The sequence below is a fragment of the Chamaea fasciata genome, unplaced genomic scaffold (genome assembly GCF_029207755.1).
Source record: "Chamaea fasciata isolate MVZ Bird 193981 ecotype frontalis unplaced genomic scaffold, bChaFas1.0.hap1 SCAF_1, whole genome shotgun sequence".
NCBI classification, from domain to species: domain Eukaryota; kingdom Metazoa; phylum Chordata; class Aves; order Passeriformes; family Sylviidae; genus Chamaea; species Chamaea fasciata.
This window is the reverse complement of record NW_027094086.1, coordinates 130111240-130125324: the sequence shown is the minus strand read 5'-3', so window position 1 is coordinate 130125324 and position 14085 is coordinate 130111240. Positions and strand designations below refer to the sequence as shown.

Sequence of the window (14085 nt, the reverse complement as noted above, 5' to 3'; positions counted from 1 at the left end):
AAGGACAGATGGAAGGGGAAAGTAAGAAAATTTACTGTTAATCTGCTTTCTCAGGGTAACATTTTAGCTTCAGTCTTCATCTCCTTCTCTAGCTTCTCTTTCCTTTCATTCCCTTCTGACGTGCTTGACATCTGGGAGGAGGCAAAACTGGGGGAATACCTGGGACTGCTGCCTCCTTTCCTGTCCCTTGAAGATGTTCAGTATTTCAGAGTGCAGGGAAATCCTGCTTCAAGCTGGAGGGCAGAATGTAGGTCAGTAAAAGAGTAGGCTGTGGGGCAGATATTTTGGGGTATGTCGGGATTTCATAAAGTATTTTCAGGAAAATGGGTATCATTCTGCTCAGTATTTATGGAGAAGAGCTCTTCCTGATTTACATTTCCCCGTAAAACTGTTTTTTCTGTATTATTAACTCCTGCAGACAGACCTAGAAATGGTCACTGAAGACCTTGCACAGAAAGTGAACAGGCCTTACCTTCGGACACCTCGCCATAAAATCATCCGAGCAGCTTGTCTCGTGCAGCAGAAGCGACAGGAGTTCCTGGCCTCTGTGGCCCGTGGGGTTGCTCCTGCAGACTCTCCAGAAGCACCCAGGCGCAGGTAATCCACCCAAAACACTGCACAAGTCAGAAGAGGTTCTTCTGATAGCTGCCAAAGTGGGTGAATCCACTGCTGTCCTCTGACTGTGAGGTAGATGCTAAGTGTAGCGCTTGTAAATATCTGTAGTAGTGATATTTTCTTGGACATTTCATCCTTGTGGAATTACAGCCTTTGGGGAAAAATGTATTTTTCTTTTTGAGAATCACTTCTCTGTGTGTTGCAACCTAAATTGCTTCCCCACTTGTGATACATTAATGATTAGATGTCATGGCTTCCATTTCACTTTTTTCCATCAAGATTGTCACTAGATCCCCGGTACACTTGAAAAATCTCTTTAAGTATTTGATAAACATAGCAGGCAGCTCTGGAATAGTCAACAATTTTTCAAAATAAATTTTGAGTTAAGAATTAAGGGGGAATACTTGTTTCGTTTAGAGAGCTACAATTGCACTGGTTTTCAGATTTCAATAGGTTTTGAAGCTCTGGAGGTTGTTCGTATTTTTTCTACTTCTAAATTTGATGGTATATCTTTCCATTTTACAGCTTTGCCGGTGGAACATGGGATTGGGAGTATTTAGGATTTGCATCCCCAGAGGTAAACTATTTCTTTTTAATTTTTTGACTTAGTTCTGCATATGCTAGAAATACAGGTATGATCACAATCTGCATGAAGAGCTTCCTTATCTTGAGTCAAAGCATTTCAAGTTGGTTAAGCTTTCCATTTCATTTACTTCACAATAGAAGGAAATATATTTGTAGCTAATTGTGCAGTGACTCTAAACAATGCCTCCAACATGGATGAGTAGTCTAAGGTGGCATTAGACAAGCTGTTTTGCATTTGTTTTCCAAGTACATAACCAGTTTTAAAATTGAATATAAACTGTTGTCTGTGTGCTGGAGAACTTCAAAGTAATAAATGTATGAAATTGTGTAAATTACTTTTGGATGCACTATCAGTTCAGCAGAATTTGACAGAAATTCTAAGAAATTTCCATCCTCTGTCACAATCCCAACAAAAACATACAGGCATACTCCTAAATATGTTAAATATTTCAAATATTTATTTTTATTGTTATGTATTGAAGTAGGATGAAAATTGCATACTCAAATGACATTAATTTTTCCTACTTTACCAAGAATGAAAATCATTATTTTTTAAATCAATATTTTATGATCTGTAAACGGGAAAGAATTAGGTAGTTTTTGAGACTCTGCTCTGAAAAATGAGAAGCTTCCTCTAAGGCCTTCCTTTATCATCCTAATTTTTAGTTAATGTTTTGAGAACATTAGATTAAAGCATTCGGTCAGGAAGGAAACTTCATTTCAACATTTCCTTGTTTTCCTTCTAGCTAGTCATTTTTAAACATCCTACAAAACTCCATGTACTTTTTCCCATATATTTCCTTTGCTATTGTTGGTGAGCATCACGCTGGTGAGAACATGGCTGGCTTCTCTGCAAAAAAATCAGCTGCTTCTCCTGTCCAGTTCCTTTAGTTCTTTAGAAATAATTCCACATCTGACAACATCAAACTCATTGTGATGTTGTTACTGTATCATCAGTGGAACCGTTCATGAGAAGAAGCTGGTAAGAAATGTGCTGAAAAGCTGTTTAGCAGGAGGTGCAACTGCAGCTGTGCTTAGATGATCTGCTTATGAGTTTTTATGATTTGCCTAAATGTGGCACTGTGTGATGCAAGTTGGTTTCTTTGCTATGTAGCTGTCACAAATACTTGCAACCACCTATGCTAAAGGAATTTTAGAGAATTAATAATAGTCATCTTTGTTTATTTTAGTGAATTTCACTGCAAAGTATTTTACCTAGAGCTGTACTTTTACTGACAAGTAGTAGAATGACTCTGTAAAGCAGATTATTATAGAAAAAATTTTACTGGTTTTAGCAAGGAATGCTGGTTGTTGTAGGACACTGTGTGAAACCAAGATGTTCCTAGCCAATAAAATTAAAACTTCTTTTGCTCACATGTAGAAAATTGTTCTATGTAATAAGAAATAAGTTTTCATAAATAGTAATTAAGATCTCTTTCTAAAGGTCAATAAGGAACCAAAAATTAAATGGCTCTTGGTAAAACCGATTCTTTTATTGCAAACAAATGAGAGCTAAGATCTGGTATGATGAACAAATCTTAGTGTTCAGTGATCACTTGCCATGATTTCTTTTCTGATTCAGCGTGATATAATTATGTATTTTTTAAATAAATCAGTTATACTGTTCTATATCCAGGTTTGATTTTCTGTTGTTTGAGGCACTGCCTTGCATTTAGAAAATCCCTAAGATCCCTAAAAGTTGGAAGAACATTTTAGAGAAGAATCACTTCATGTTTGCCTTGTTTCTTTACAGTGTTCCATAGACTAACAAGCATATACTACTAACCTCTGTTGAAGACAGAATATTGGGCTAAATGGACCTTTTGTCTGGTTCAATAAAGCTACTTTTTTATGTTCTTACAATTTCCATGGATGAAAATCTGCCCACACACGTGATTTTGTGACTATTCCTTTTCTCTTGCATATGTCATTTATGAGGAAGTCTCATAATTGGTCTGAGAAAGTTCATGGAAAAAAAACATAGTCTCATAATACCATCTACATTAAGAAGGTCATCGTGTAAGAGAAATAACACTTCTGGATTTAAGTTTTAGGTACTTTAGATGTTGATGAGGAAGAGTTAATATAGGAAAGGAAAACTAATGGTACTGTTATCTTTCTCAAATCATTTGGCCAAATGAACCTTTTGGATTACAGATTTCCTAACTTGGAGCTCACCGAAATAAAAAACAATATTCTTTTTGCAAGAGGATAGTGAGTACCTGTGTACATAGTTTTATTGCCTTGTGTGTATGAATAACTGAAATTACACAAGGTGCTACCTACACAGGTTCAGTGTCAGTCATACCAGAAAAGATACCTGGAAACTTCTCTTCGAGCATTAAACTAGTTCTTTCATATTAGGAAAGATACGCAACTTGATCTCAGTATTAAGATAATTACCCCTGGAGATGTTAGCTTGATGTGGTCAAGAGTCTTTTCCATAAATGCTATATAAACTGTCTAAGCACACACAGTAGGAGAAAATACAGGCTGCAGGAGTTCAAACCCATAAGGTATGGCTCGTTAGCAGTTTGAGTTAAGCAAAAGTAGAGGAAATTTGTAATTCATGGAATAAAAATCCATCACAGACTGTCCAGTAGAAGAGTGTCAGATGTGGCTTAAGAAGGTCTGGAGCCATAGTGTCCTGGAGACTGGGAAAAATACTTCAAGTCCCAGTGAATGTCTACTAGCTTTCTGTGGTGTTTTGAAGGTTGTTTTCTACTGCCAATTGCTGGCAGTAGAGATTCTGAGACAATCTATTGGTCTAATTCACATCAATTGTTTCTATGTTCTAAAATCAGTGGGTATGCATTTATTAAAAAGTGTGTCAATGTGTGCATATATAAAGTTCGGCATCAAAGTTTTTAAACAAGAAATGTGTTCTTGGAATTGGTAAAAAAGGAGATTGCAAGTATTAAAATGTTGGTAGTACATCTAGGTTTTTTGTTGGTTTTTTTTGTGGGTTTTTTTTTTTTATTTTTGTTTTGGGTTTTTTTGCTAATTCATTGTTTTATAGATCTAGGATTACCTTGGATTTTTTTTGTTACTTGCGTTAAGAGTCGCATGATACAACTTGCAATTCATTTTTCTGAAAGTGGGTGATTTTATAATAAGCATATAAAATCACACATTTTTTTTATAAAAATGTGATGCTTGTTACTCAGAAAAATAGTACTGCATGCTGCCCTGTGTTTTGTAACCTTTGGTTTATGCAGGAATATGCTGAATTTCAGTATCGGAGGAGGCACAGACAGCGTCGACGTGGAGACATGCACAGTCTGCTGAGTAATACTCCAGACCCTGATGACCCCAGTGAGAGTACATTAGGTACGGACCTCTCTGGGGCTGCTTTTTTTCCTCTTCCCACTTCAGAAATCGCTAGTAATGACCACAGTGTTTGTTCTTCTGTGGATACACTTGAAAGAAGTTTCAGATACATTGCTGTATTTTCCAGGATACAACGTAAAGGCTTGTCTCTGCAGGTTTTTTTATGTGATCCTAGAAGTGTTGTTGACTTCACTGTGGCTGCTGCTGTTCTAAAAGAGAAATGCATTGATCTTCCCACTAACAACTCCTCAGCTGTCCAGCGCAGGTTTGCTTTTCTGAAGAAATTTTGAAGGTCACTCAGATACACCAGGTCGTCCTCTACACCAATGAAAAGAGCCAGTTGTTCATAGAATGTAGAGGCTACAGGCCTGTGGAAGAGTACCTTAAAGGCTGTATTCCAAAACTCTGCTCAGAAGCCGTATTGGCAAAGGCAGCCAGGAAAGAAGTTGGCCTGAGCTGTGACTTCCAGAGTGCTGCTCTTCTGAGGGCTGGTAGTGCAGTCCCTTAAGGTCTCTCTGTGACTTGGCTGTCTGGGCTGGCTCAGTTCTACCAGAACCCTAGCAAAGGCCCAGAAATAGCTCGAATCCAAATCATACTGTGACTCTGTTTCTGCAGAGCTGCCAGTCTGTGTGCTCAGTCTCAGCCATGCTGCACGAACTCTCATTACCATGTCTCAGGAACTTAACACACAGCTTTTTCTTAAAAACCAAATGGAGAGATCCATTATTGAGGAGAAAGGATCACATGCACCTTTTATTTTAGAAAAAGTCATCAAAATTTTGGTGAACTTCATTTCTTCCCTATTACAAATAAAATGCAGAACTTGATTGTTAGTTCAAGGACTAGATTTTAACTGAATGCTTGGATATAGTACTGATGGCCAAGTGCACACTGTTAAAGCATGCAAGAGAATATTATTTTATTTCAGTCTATCACATTTTGAGTTTTGGACTGGAAAATTCCATTTTCCAAAGTCAAAAGAGTTATATTTATTTTTATTACAGAGCAGTTTTTTCTGGAAACAGCATTTTACTTCTATTTTTTGTTGGATTTAAGAAAACAGCAAAGTCAGTAATGGCTGAAGTATTCGCTAACAACTCTACTCTTAATTGTGCTGCAATGTTACAGTAAAAATTATTACAATGTTAACATTACAGCTGAGAGAAATGGACAAAAGTGATTTGTAATCCACCTGTAAATGCATCCTGTATTTTTGTCCACATGCAGTAATTTCCAGGGCTTTCCATAAATCATGTATGTGCCTTAGAAGCACTTTGCCCCTTCTGCCCATGCTTTCACAGAGAAGGGTACTGAGGGCAGAAAGGACAAATGAGCCAGGCAGTCACTCCTAAAACAGTGGGACTGGTGTTTGACCACTGTGTAAGAGCTGATGTGGAAGGAAGGGGTTGGATTCTTTCATTCTGAGTGAATAAAGGAGTAAAATTACACAACTAGAATCCAAAAGGAAGAAAGAGATTCTGTCAGTAAATCATAGCAAAGGAGGCTTCCTGGCTGGTTTTTCAACCGCTTTTGTTTTGATTGCCCAAACAGACACTCAGGAAGGTGGCAGCAGTAGAAGACATGGCACCTCCATGGTGAGTTCAGCTTCTATGGGTATTCTGCACAGCTCTTCGCTTCATGACTATACCCCTGTCAGTCGCTCTGAAAACCAGGATTCTCTTCAGGTATCTCCCCTAATCTCTTTTCCATTCTCTCTGCATTGCTTGCTCTCCTCTGCTCTGCCTTTCCGTGTCATTTTGTCTCTGCAAATTTTCTTAATTCTTCAAGGAGAAAGGGAGAGAATCTAGGACAACAAATTACACATTCACAATGGTAAGAATTGCTAAACAGTCACTGACATAACAATAGTTCCCTTTTACATCGTGTTGTCAGCTCTGCTGGTAAAAATTGATTTTGATAAAGGACATGTAGGAATAATGAATGAATTTCAGATTTGAGTCAAAATGACTTTTCACCCAAAATATGTAACAAGACGCAAGTTTCAATCTGAGAGCAACCTTATGTATTTCCACAGGCTCTGAGTTCTCTGGATGAAGATGACCCAAACATCCTGCTAGCTATTCAGCTGTCATTACAAGAATCTGGCTTGGCCATAGATGAAGAAACTAGAGACTTTCTAAATAATGAGGCATCTTTAGGAGCAATAGGTACCTCTTTGCCTACAAGACTGGACTCTGCTCCCATAAGTATAGACAACCCAAGGGGTGCTTTGAGCAGCTCTGAGCTGCTAGAACTTGGTGACAGTCTGATGAGACTGGGTGCAGGCAACGATCCCTTCTCAGCTGATCGTCTTCACTCCCACCCCTGCAGTGAGACAAGAAGTGGATTATACTCAACATCCAGTGATGCTGATTCCAGCAGCCAAGATCCCAATACCAATGAAAACCTGCTTGGAAATATTATGGCCTGGTTTCATGACATGAACCCACAGAGTATTGCTCTGATCCCCTCAACAAGTACAGAAACAGATGAGGAGTCACAGCAACCCAGTACTGAAGACGGGTCAGCAGGGCAACCAAATCTTACAGACACAGGGCTGGCGCCTCAGGAAGAGCATGCACTGTTTGAGGATGCACTCAAAAATGAAGGCAGAGGAACCCAAACGGAGGAAAGCACATCTGAAGAAAACATTATTCCAAGTGAAACAGTATCACAAATTGGTGATAATAACAGGGAGGTAACAAGCACCCTAGATGCTTCAGGAGATAGTTCAAGTCAGACTCCTCAAACCTCAAGTGAATGGACTGAACATGTGCATCTGGTATGAATAAATATAAATGTGGAGTAAAAGAATGGCAGTGACAGATGGTACAGTATGTGGAGTAAGCATTATGGAGGCTTTGATCCACATAATTGCAGCTCAGTTGTAACCACTGACATAACAACGGATATTTAGGAGTTCTCTTGAATTGTAGTTCTTCATAATAATGTGAACCTTTCAAGGAATATCCTTTGCATTTAACTAGGTAGTACTTGCCTTTTTGCTCTCAAGAGAAAAGGAATAAGTAGGTTGTATTCCACATTCCTAATACAATGCAGCATCTGTTTAGCCTTAGGTTGATGATCCTTAACTTGAAAGTACGGATTAAAGGCTTACACTGATTATTTTGGTTGGTTTTCCTAAGAAATAGTTTATTCCATTTTTTAGAACTCATAATTTCACCAAAATAACATCTAGTAGTTCATTTGCATTTTGGTTTTGTTTTCCATAACTTTTCCTTACTCATTTTTCATTTTTGTTAGCAGTGTGAACGGAGGTATTTAATGCTTCTCTGTAGTACTGCTCCAGGAACAAGTTTTAGGGGATATTATTTCCCTTTAAAATCAAAGATTTTTTCATGTCTATTTACAGTCCAAATGTGCCAAACTGTGAAAAGTTAACTGGCAGTAGCCTAATGAAACAGTGCAGTGTTACTCTATCCAACTAATCCCACAATTCTTAGCAGTGAAAGAAACCACTGGGTAGCATTGCTTCTCTAAATTTAACTGGCATATGTTGCCATGGTGACTGCATTTAATTAAATGTAGCCTGTATCTTAAGTTAATAAAACCTAATGCTGCTGTTAAACAGTTATTTTAAATATTAAAATACAGTGAGTTAGCAACAGCTATGCTGTATTTTAAGAGACACTTTAATGGAAGTGCAATCATAGTTCTTTTTTTTTTCATAATTCTACGAAGCATTTTATGCACTAATAGTGCAATTACTTTTAATGATAACATTTTATAAAAAATATAGGAATACAGAATTTTCATATATTAGCCAGTCCCACAATTAAAAGTTCAGATAACACATCCTGCTCAACATGTTACGGTGCCTTTGCCTAACCCAACTGGATAGTTGCCACAGTTAAACAAGTAATTCAAATTCAGTGTTTGTTCTGGAGTAACTATGCTATTAATTGCAAAGACCTCCATGAAACCACCCATGGCCTTGCCTTTACAGTAAATAACTAAACGTTCAGTCAGTGTTTTTGCATATACAAAACACTACTAGGTATTTGTTCAATTGCACAATATTCATTTGCTGTGTGATTACTGTTTAGTGTAAGGAAAAAAAATTAAAAATTAAAAAAAAAAACCACAAAAAAACCTTTTCCTAGTTGTTGTACCGTGAAAAACAAAAATACTGGTTTTAGATTTGCTTAAAAGCATCAATCTACAGTTAGTGAGATACAATGGTACAGTATGTAATTACAACTAGAATAAGTTGTTCAAATGGCTGTTTTAATTACATATAATCAAAACTTTTCATAACATGAGCAAATTGCCTACACTCCATTTTAAGTTTTGCTTAACTGTTACCAGAGATTTGTTGATATGATATAAAAGTTTACTACTACTGAGTGTGTATAGGCAAGTGTCATGATAGCAAAGTTTATGTATTGATTACTGTGAGTTCAAGTGAGTGTTTTGGTAACTAATTCATGCAAATCCAGCCTTGGAACCTTGCAGTTACAAGGTTCATATTAGTAAAAAATGAAATAAGACTATTTTACCCTTATCCCATAAAAAACCTTGCCCATTTTCAAGCATCTTTAGAGAGAATGAATTAGAGTAGTCTAAATAATTTTTCCAACTTTTCCTCTAGCCACCCTACTCCTGACATAATATTGAGCCTTTGAAAAATACCTATAGGTATAAAGTCCTTCAGCTGAAACAGTCCTTCATGAACTGTCATCATGAATTGGTCTGAAAGTTGTTTAACTCACATAGCTTCCTTGAATGGTAATTTCCGAATAGAAAGATTCTCACAAAAAGATTGTGTATTGCATTGAGATGTCTTGCAAAGTTGCAGTAAGATATGTAAGAGTGCTCTCTGTGAAGATAGTGAAGTTTGTGGGTTCTGGTTTTATGTAATTTGGTTAGGTTGTGCAGTATATCCATTGTTTCCGTGTTACTCTTATGAGCATGAAATTAGACTATTAAATTTGTATTTTCTTGGTACTTATTTTAACACCATAGTCATTGACTTTCCAATTCAAAAATAAAAGTTTGGCAAGACTATTTTGTAAACCTGTTAATTTTATAATGTAAAAAAATTACTCTAACCTTGAATTGTTATTTGCACTTTCATAGTCTATACTTGATACATTCCCACTTTATATACAAGTAGGATACTACAACCATGTAGATGTTTGGCCAAATGAATGCTGTTAATAATATGTAAAATTCTTTGATTAAACATTTATTACTTAAACTAATTCCGTTCTGTCTCATTACATCTTAGACTTACTTTAGCAGATCTTGGAGACTGCTGATAGACATTTTTAGGGTGTGTTCAGTACTGTGCAGATTAGTTGGACACCATGTAGTAAGCCGAATGTTTTGATTTGTAAATATAAGGTACCATCATTAAGCTTTGAAAAAAATCTAAAATAGAATTTGTCTTACTTGCTACAGCCATACTGTGCACTTGTTCTTTGTGGAGTAATGCCTTGTCACTACAAATAGTGGTGCTGAAGAGGGGGGACTAATTTTTGTGAAAGATTCTGTTAATTAGTGTTACTTAAGTGCCACTTAATATCCACTCTCCATTGTTAGCAGGAAATTCCAGAGTGTCTCTGTTACATTAATAACACTAAACTGTTTTGTTCATTGTTACAGTAATGTCATCAACTTCCTCCACCGAGCATGCCAATGATCTGTGATTATGGAATCACAGACTGGTTTGGGTTGGAAGGGACCTTAAAGACCATGTTGTTCCAATCCCTCTTCCATGCACAGGGTCACCTTTCACTAAACCAAGCTGTTCAGAGCTCCATCCAACCTGGCCTTGATCACTTCCAGTGATGGAGCATTCCCAACTTTTCTGGGCAACCTGTTCCAGTGCCTCAGCAGCCTCACAGAAAGCATCCCACTGTAATACTCAGGGAGGCTGGTGAGAATGGAAGCCAAAACACGGACACAATGATACCCAGTTTCTTTACAAGCAATTGTCTGGCTCAAGAGACAGCTTTAACATGCCTTGAAAGAACCAAGTACTCGTGGTCATTTTGTGTCATTGTGCCATTGCTTTACCTACCCATGTCCCTGATGAGGGCCAAAAACCAAAGACCTCACAAAATCTGGGGTGAATTCTTGGCTCTACTACACCTTGAATGAGTAATTAAGACCCAAAAGTTGCAAAGACAGATGTATGTTACTTATGCAAGTAATAACTGGGCAACACATCTCAAGAACAGCATCAGTTGTCACTCTGGGAGTTAAGGGAATGCAAACTGCTTTTCTCACAAGAGAGCTGTTCACTACAGAACCTAAAACAGAACCATGTGGAAATGCACAGTGCACCAGTCCATCAGATTCATACCCAATTTCATGCATTTACAACAAAAATATTTCTGGGGAAGCACTCCGTGTGCATCCTCTGCAGCTGACTGTGGAACAGTGACATACACATAATAAGAATAAAGGATCCTTCAGCTGTGAGCCAGCTGCCTGTAGGATAGCAGTAAGAAGCTAGGAGGAAGCGATGTAATCAAATCCACTGCAGAACAATTCAACTTCTGGAGCAGGAAATGAGCAGTGTGTGTGGATGTGCATCACTTCCAACAAAAACCACTCTCACCAAGAGTTCCCAAGAAGAAACAGTTCTGTACTGACAGCCAGTGTATCCCTAACACAGTCCCCCTCCACAGGCAGAGCCAACATTTTATTTCCTCCACTCCTTTGTGGAGTCTACATTGGAAGTTTCACAGAGCAGGGATGGGCTCTGACTCCAAAGGGCAGCCCTTTTTTTACTGCAGTAAAAATAAACTGAAAATACACATACATTGGAAGAAAACACTCACTCTGCAATTTTAGTCGAGCTTACACAGCTCAAAAGGCCTCAGCTGCATCAGGCACTTCCAGTCAGGCCTCAGACTGAGTCAACCCACTCCAGCTCCAAAGAGAGGCTAGTTATGTTAAGGACAATCAGGAAACTGGAGTGGATGCTCAAACTTTGGGACATTGTAAAGCTTGGGATCCTCTGGAGAGTGGGGTACTTTAAGATGTCCTGAGCCCCACCTCTCCTTCTACCTATAACTACCACATATTCAGCAACGCTCAGAACATTTCAGCTATTGCCTAAGATAAAAGACATGCTGGGTAAAATTTCTGACAAACATCATAACCGCTGTTCTTTGTGTCACCTTCCAGGTGAGGTAGGGATGATCAGAGAGCACTGACAGCAGTCCCTGCCTCTCTCTGGTCTTGCACAAGGCCAACAGAATAATCATACCAAGAACACTGTAATCTCAAGGTGTTGTTTTGCTGTGGTTCCATTGAAATGACAGAACCACTCTTGTCAAGAAATACTGATCTAAAACTTTTTGACAAGCTAAAAATGGTTGTCTAAACCATTTTTTAATTATCTTAAACTGTCACCTCAGATTAGGTTTCTTAAAGCTTGAGCTTTATTGATCTGGGTATTTTTTAATCAAGTTATTATTTAAAAGCAGAAAGAATAATCACAGTGGGTAAGTTATCTACAATATACAGTAGCATATTTAATTAAGAGTATATACATGTATGTAAACCACACACATCCTACATCTGTGACAGGAAAGACCCTGCACATGGTTTCAGAAAGACCAAGGGGTTAGAAGCCAGGAGTCAGGAAGATGGTAGAACTGGGGTTGAAAAAACAACTATTGCAATTTTTATTTGCTATCCATTAACAATAATCTTATAAAACTCCACAAAACAAAAACCTTCACGAAGTATTAGACCCTTATCTGGACAGAAATGGACATTGTCACTCATTTCTAGCCCGTTCCTATGCAGACTAGTGAAGCTATGCCAACATGATGGCAGTGAGAGAGGCCCAGCAGTGGAGGACTGCTGAGGTGAGTGGCTGGGAACAAAAGCAGGCAGAAGCTGCATAAAAAAAAAAAAAGTGGTAGGAAGAGCTTAAAGGGCTCTGAGAGATCACTGATCCACAAAATACCACTGCAGAGAGATGCACTGAAGAAACAGAAAACAAAATAACAGCACCCATTAAGTTTAAACAGCTTGAAAAGAGACAAGGGTAAATCAGGACTTAAATCAAAATTGAGGAATACATTTGGCACCTGAGACAAGAAAGTCAAAGTTGGTTTGAAAGAGACATGCAAGAGGTTAAACATAGCTGTCCATGAGCCAGTACCAACCCAGGCACACCCTGCATCCACTGCACGCTGCATGAGGGGAGCATCTGTTAATAGATGCCTGCAAATTATGGCTATTTGTGTCCACTGAGGACAAGACAAGAATCAAGTTCATTTGCGCCAAAGAAGCTTTAAATAAACCCTAAAGATGGGAACTGAATATGGGAACTAAGAAACTGCAAATCCTCATGCATGACTGGGCATTTCTTTCCTAATATCCAACTAGAAAAACATCTACATGGGATGGCCTGGGGCCATGTGAGTAGCAGTAGGTGAGGAACCACTGTTAGATCTGTGGTTCCTACATTTGGCTCTCAAAAGCTTCACAGAGGCAACTGTTCATTCCCTGGCCTTTTAAACTACTTGATACACGACTGAGGTTCCATGCAAGAAGGGCATAGAATCACAGAGTGGTTTGTGTTTGAAGGGGACCTTGAACATCATCTAGTTCTAACCACTCATGCCATGGGCAGGGTCACCTTCCATTAGACCAGGTTGTTCAGAGCCCCACCCAACCTGACCTTGAACACTTCCAGGGATGGGGCATCCACAACTTCTCTGGGCAGCCTGTTTCAGTGCCTCAACACCTTCAAAGCAGAGGATTTTTTCCAACTATTTAATCTAAATGAAGACCATAACTAGCATATGTTGAGGGTAAGGTCCACCAACACTTTCTCCTGAATCAGGGCAATCATTGCAGTCCATCTCCTGTCCCCTGATTTTCTGCTGAGCCAGAAGAGTGACAGCTTTAAATCCTTGAATTACAGCACCTGGCATCCCCTGCAAACAGGAACAGAATCAGAGACGGCTTCTGCTGCACAGAATCACAGAATGTTAAGGGTTGGAAGTACCTTAAAGATCATCTAGTCCCAAGCCCGCTGCCATGAGCAGGGACACCTCCCACTAGAGCAGGTTGCTCAAGGCCTTGTCCCGCACGGTTTTGAACACTGCCAGGGTTGGGGCATCCACGGCCTCCCTGGGCAACCTGTCTCAGTATCTCACCACGTTCACAGTAAAGAATTTCTTCCTAATATCTAATCTAATCGAAATGCTCCATGTTCCAATTTGCACCCGTTCCCCGCTGTCCTGTCCCCGCCGTTCCTGACGAAGAGTGCCTCTCTGGCTTCCCTGCGGGCTCCCTTCAGACCCTGGAAGGTGCTGCGAGCTCTCCCCACGGCCTTCTCCAGGCCGACCAGCCCCGACGGCGCCCATCGGGCCCGGCCCTGCCCGCCTCCGTCCCTCGCCGGCACTGACGGGACGCCGCTCTCTGCGCCGCGGCTCCGGCCGAGGCGGGAGCAGCCCCTGAGAGCCCCGGGGCCGGTTTGTGGCGGGGGCCGGGGCCCGGCCGCCGCCAGCAGAGGGCAGGCCCGGCGCCGCCGCAGCCACATCCGCCGCCGCCGGGAAG

At 39.6% G+C, this 14085-nt stretch overlaps 1 protein-coding gene across 3 annotated transcripts in view; it reads left to right on the top strand.

Moving 5' to 3' along the window:
- Positions 1 to 9755, top strand: part of ANKIB1 (ankyrin repeat and IBR domain containing 1) — an 86829-nt gene extending 77074 nt beyond the window's left edge. Inside the window, exons 16-20 of one of the 3 annotated variants that reach the window (XM_066197648.1) lie at positions 419 to 597; positions 1141 to 1192; positions 4437 to 4530; positions 6082 to 6215; positions 6566 to 9755. In XM_066197648.1, the coding sequence (XP_066053745.1) occupies positions 419 to 597; positions 1141 to 1192; positions 4437 to 4530; positions 6082 to 6215; positions 6566 to 7318 (1212 nt within the window). In that variant the 3' untranslated portion in view covers positions 7319 to 9755. Of the gene's footprint in view, positions 1 to 418; positions 598 to 1140; positions 1193 to 4418; positions 4531 to 6081; positions 6216 to 6565 lie in introns of all 3 variants that reach the window. The other 2 variants (XM_066197638.1, XM_066197657.1) reach the window with 2 other exon arrangements.
- Positions 9756 to 14085: the final 4330 nt, after the last annotated feature.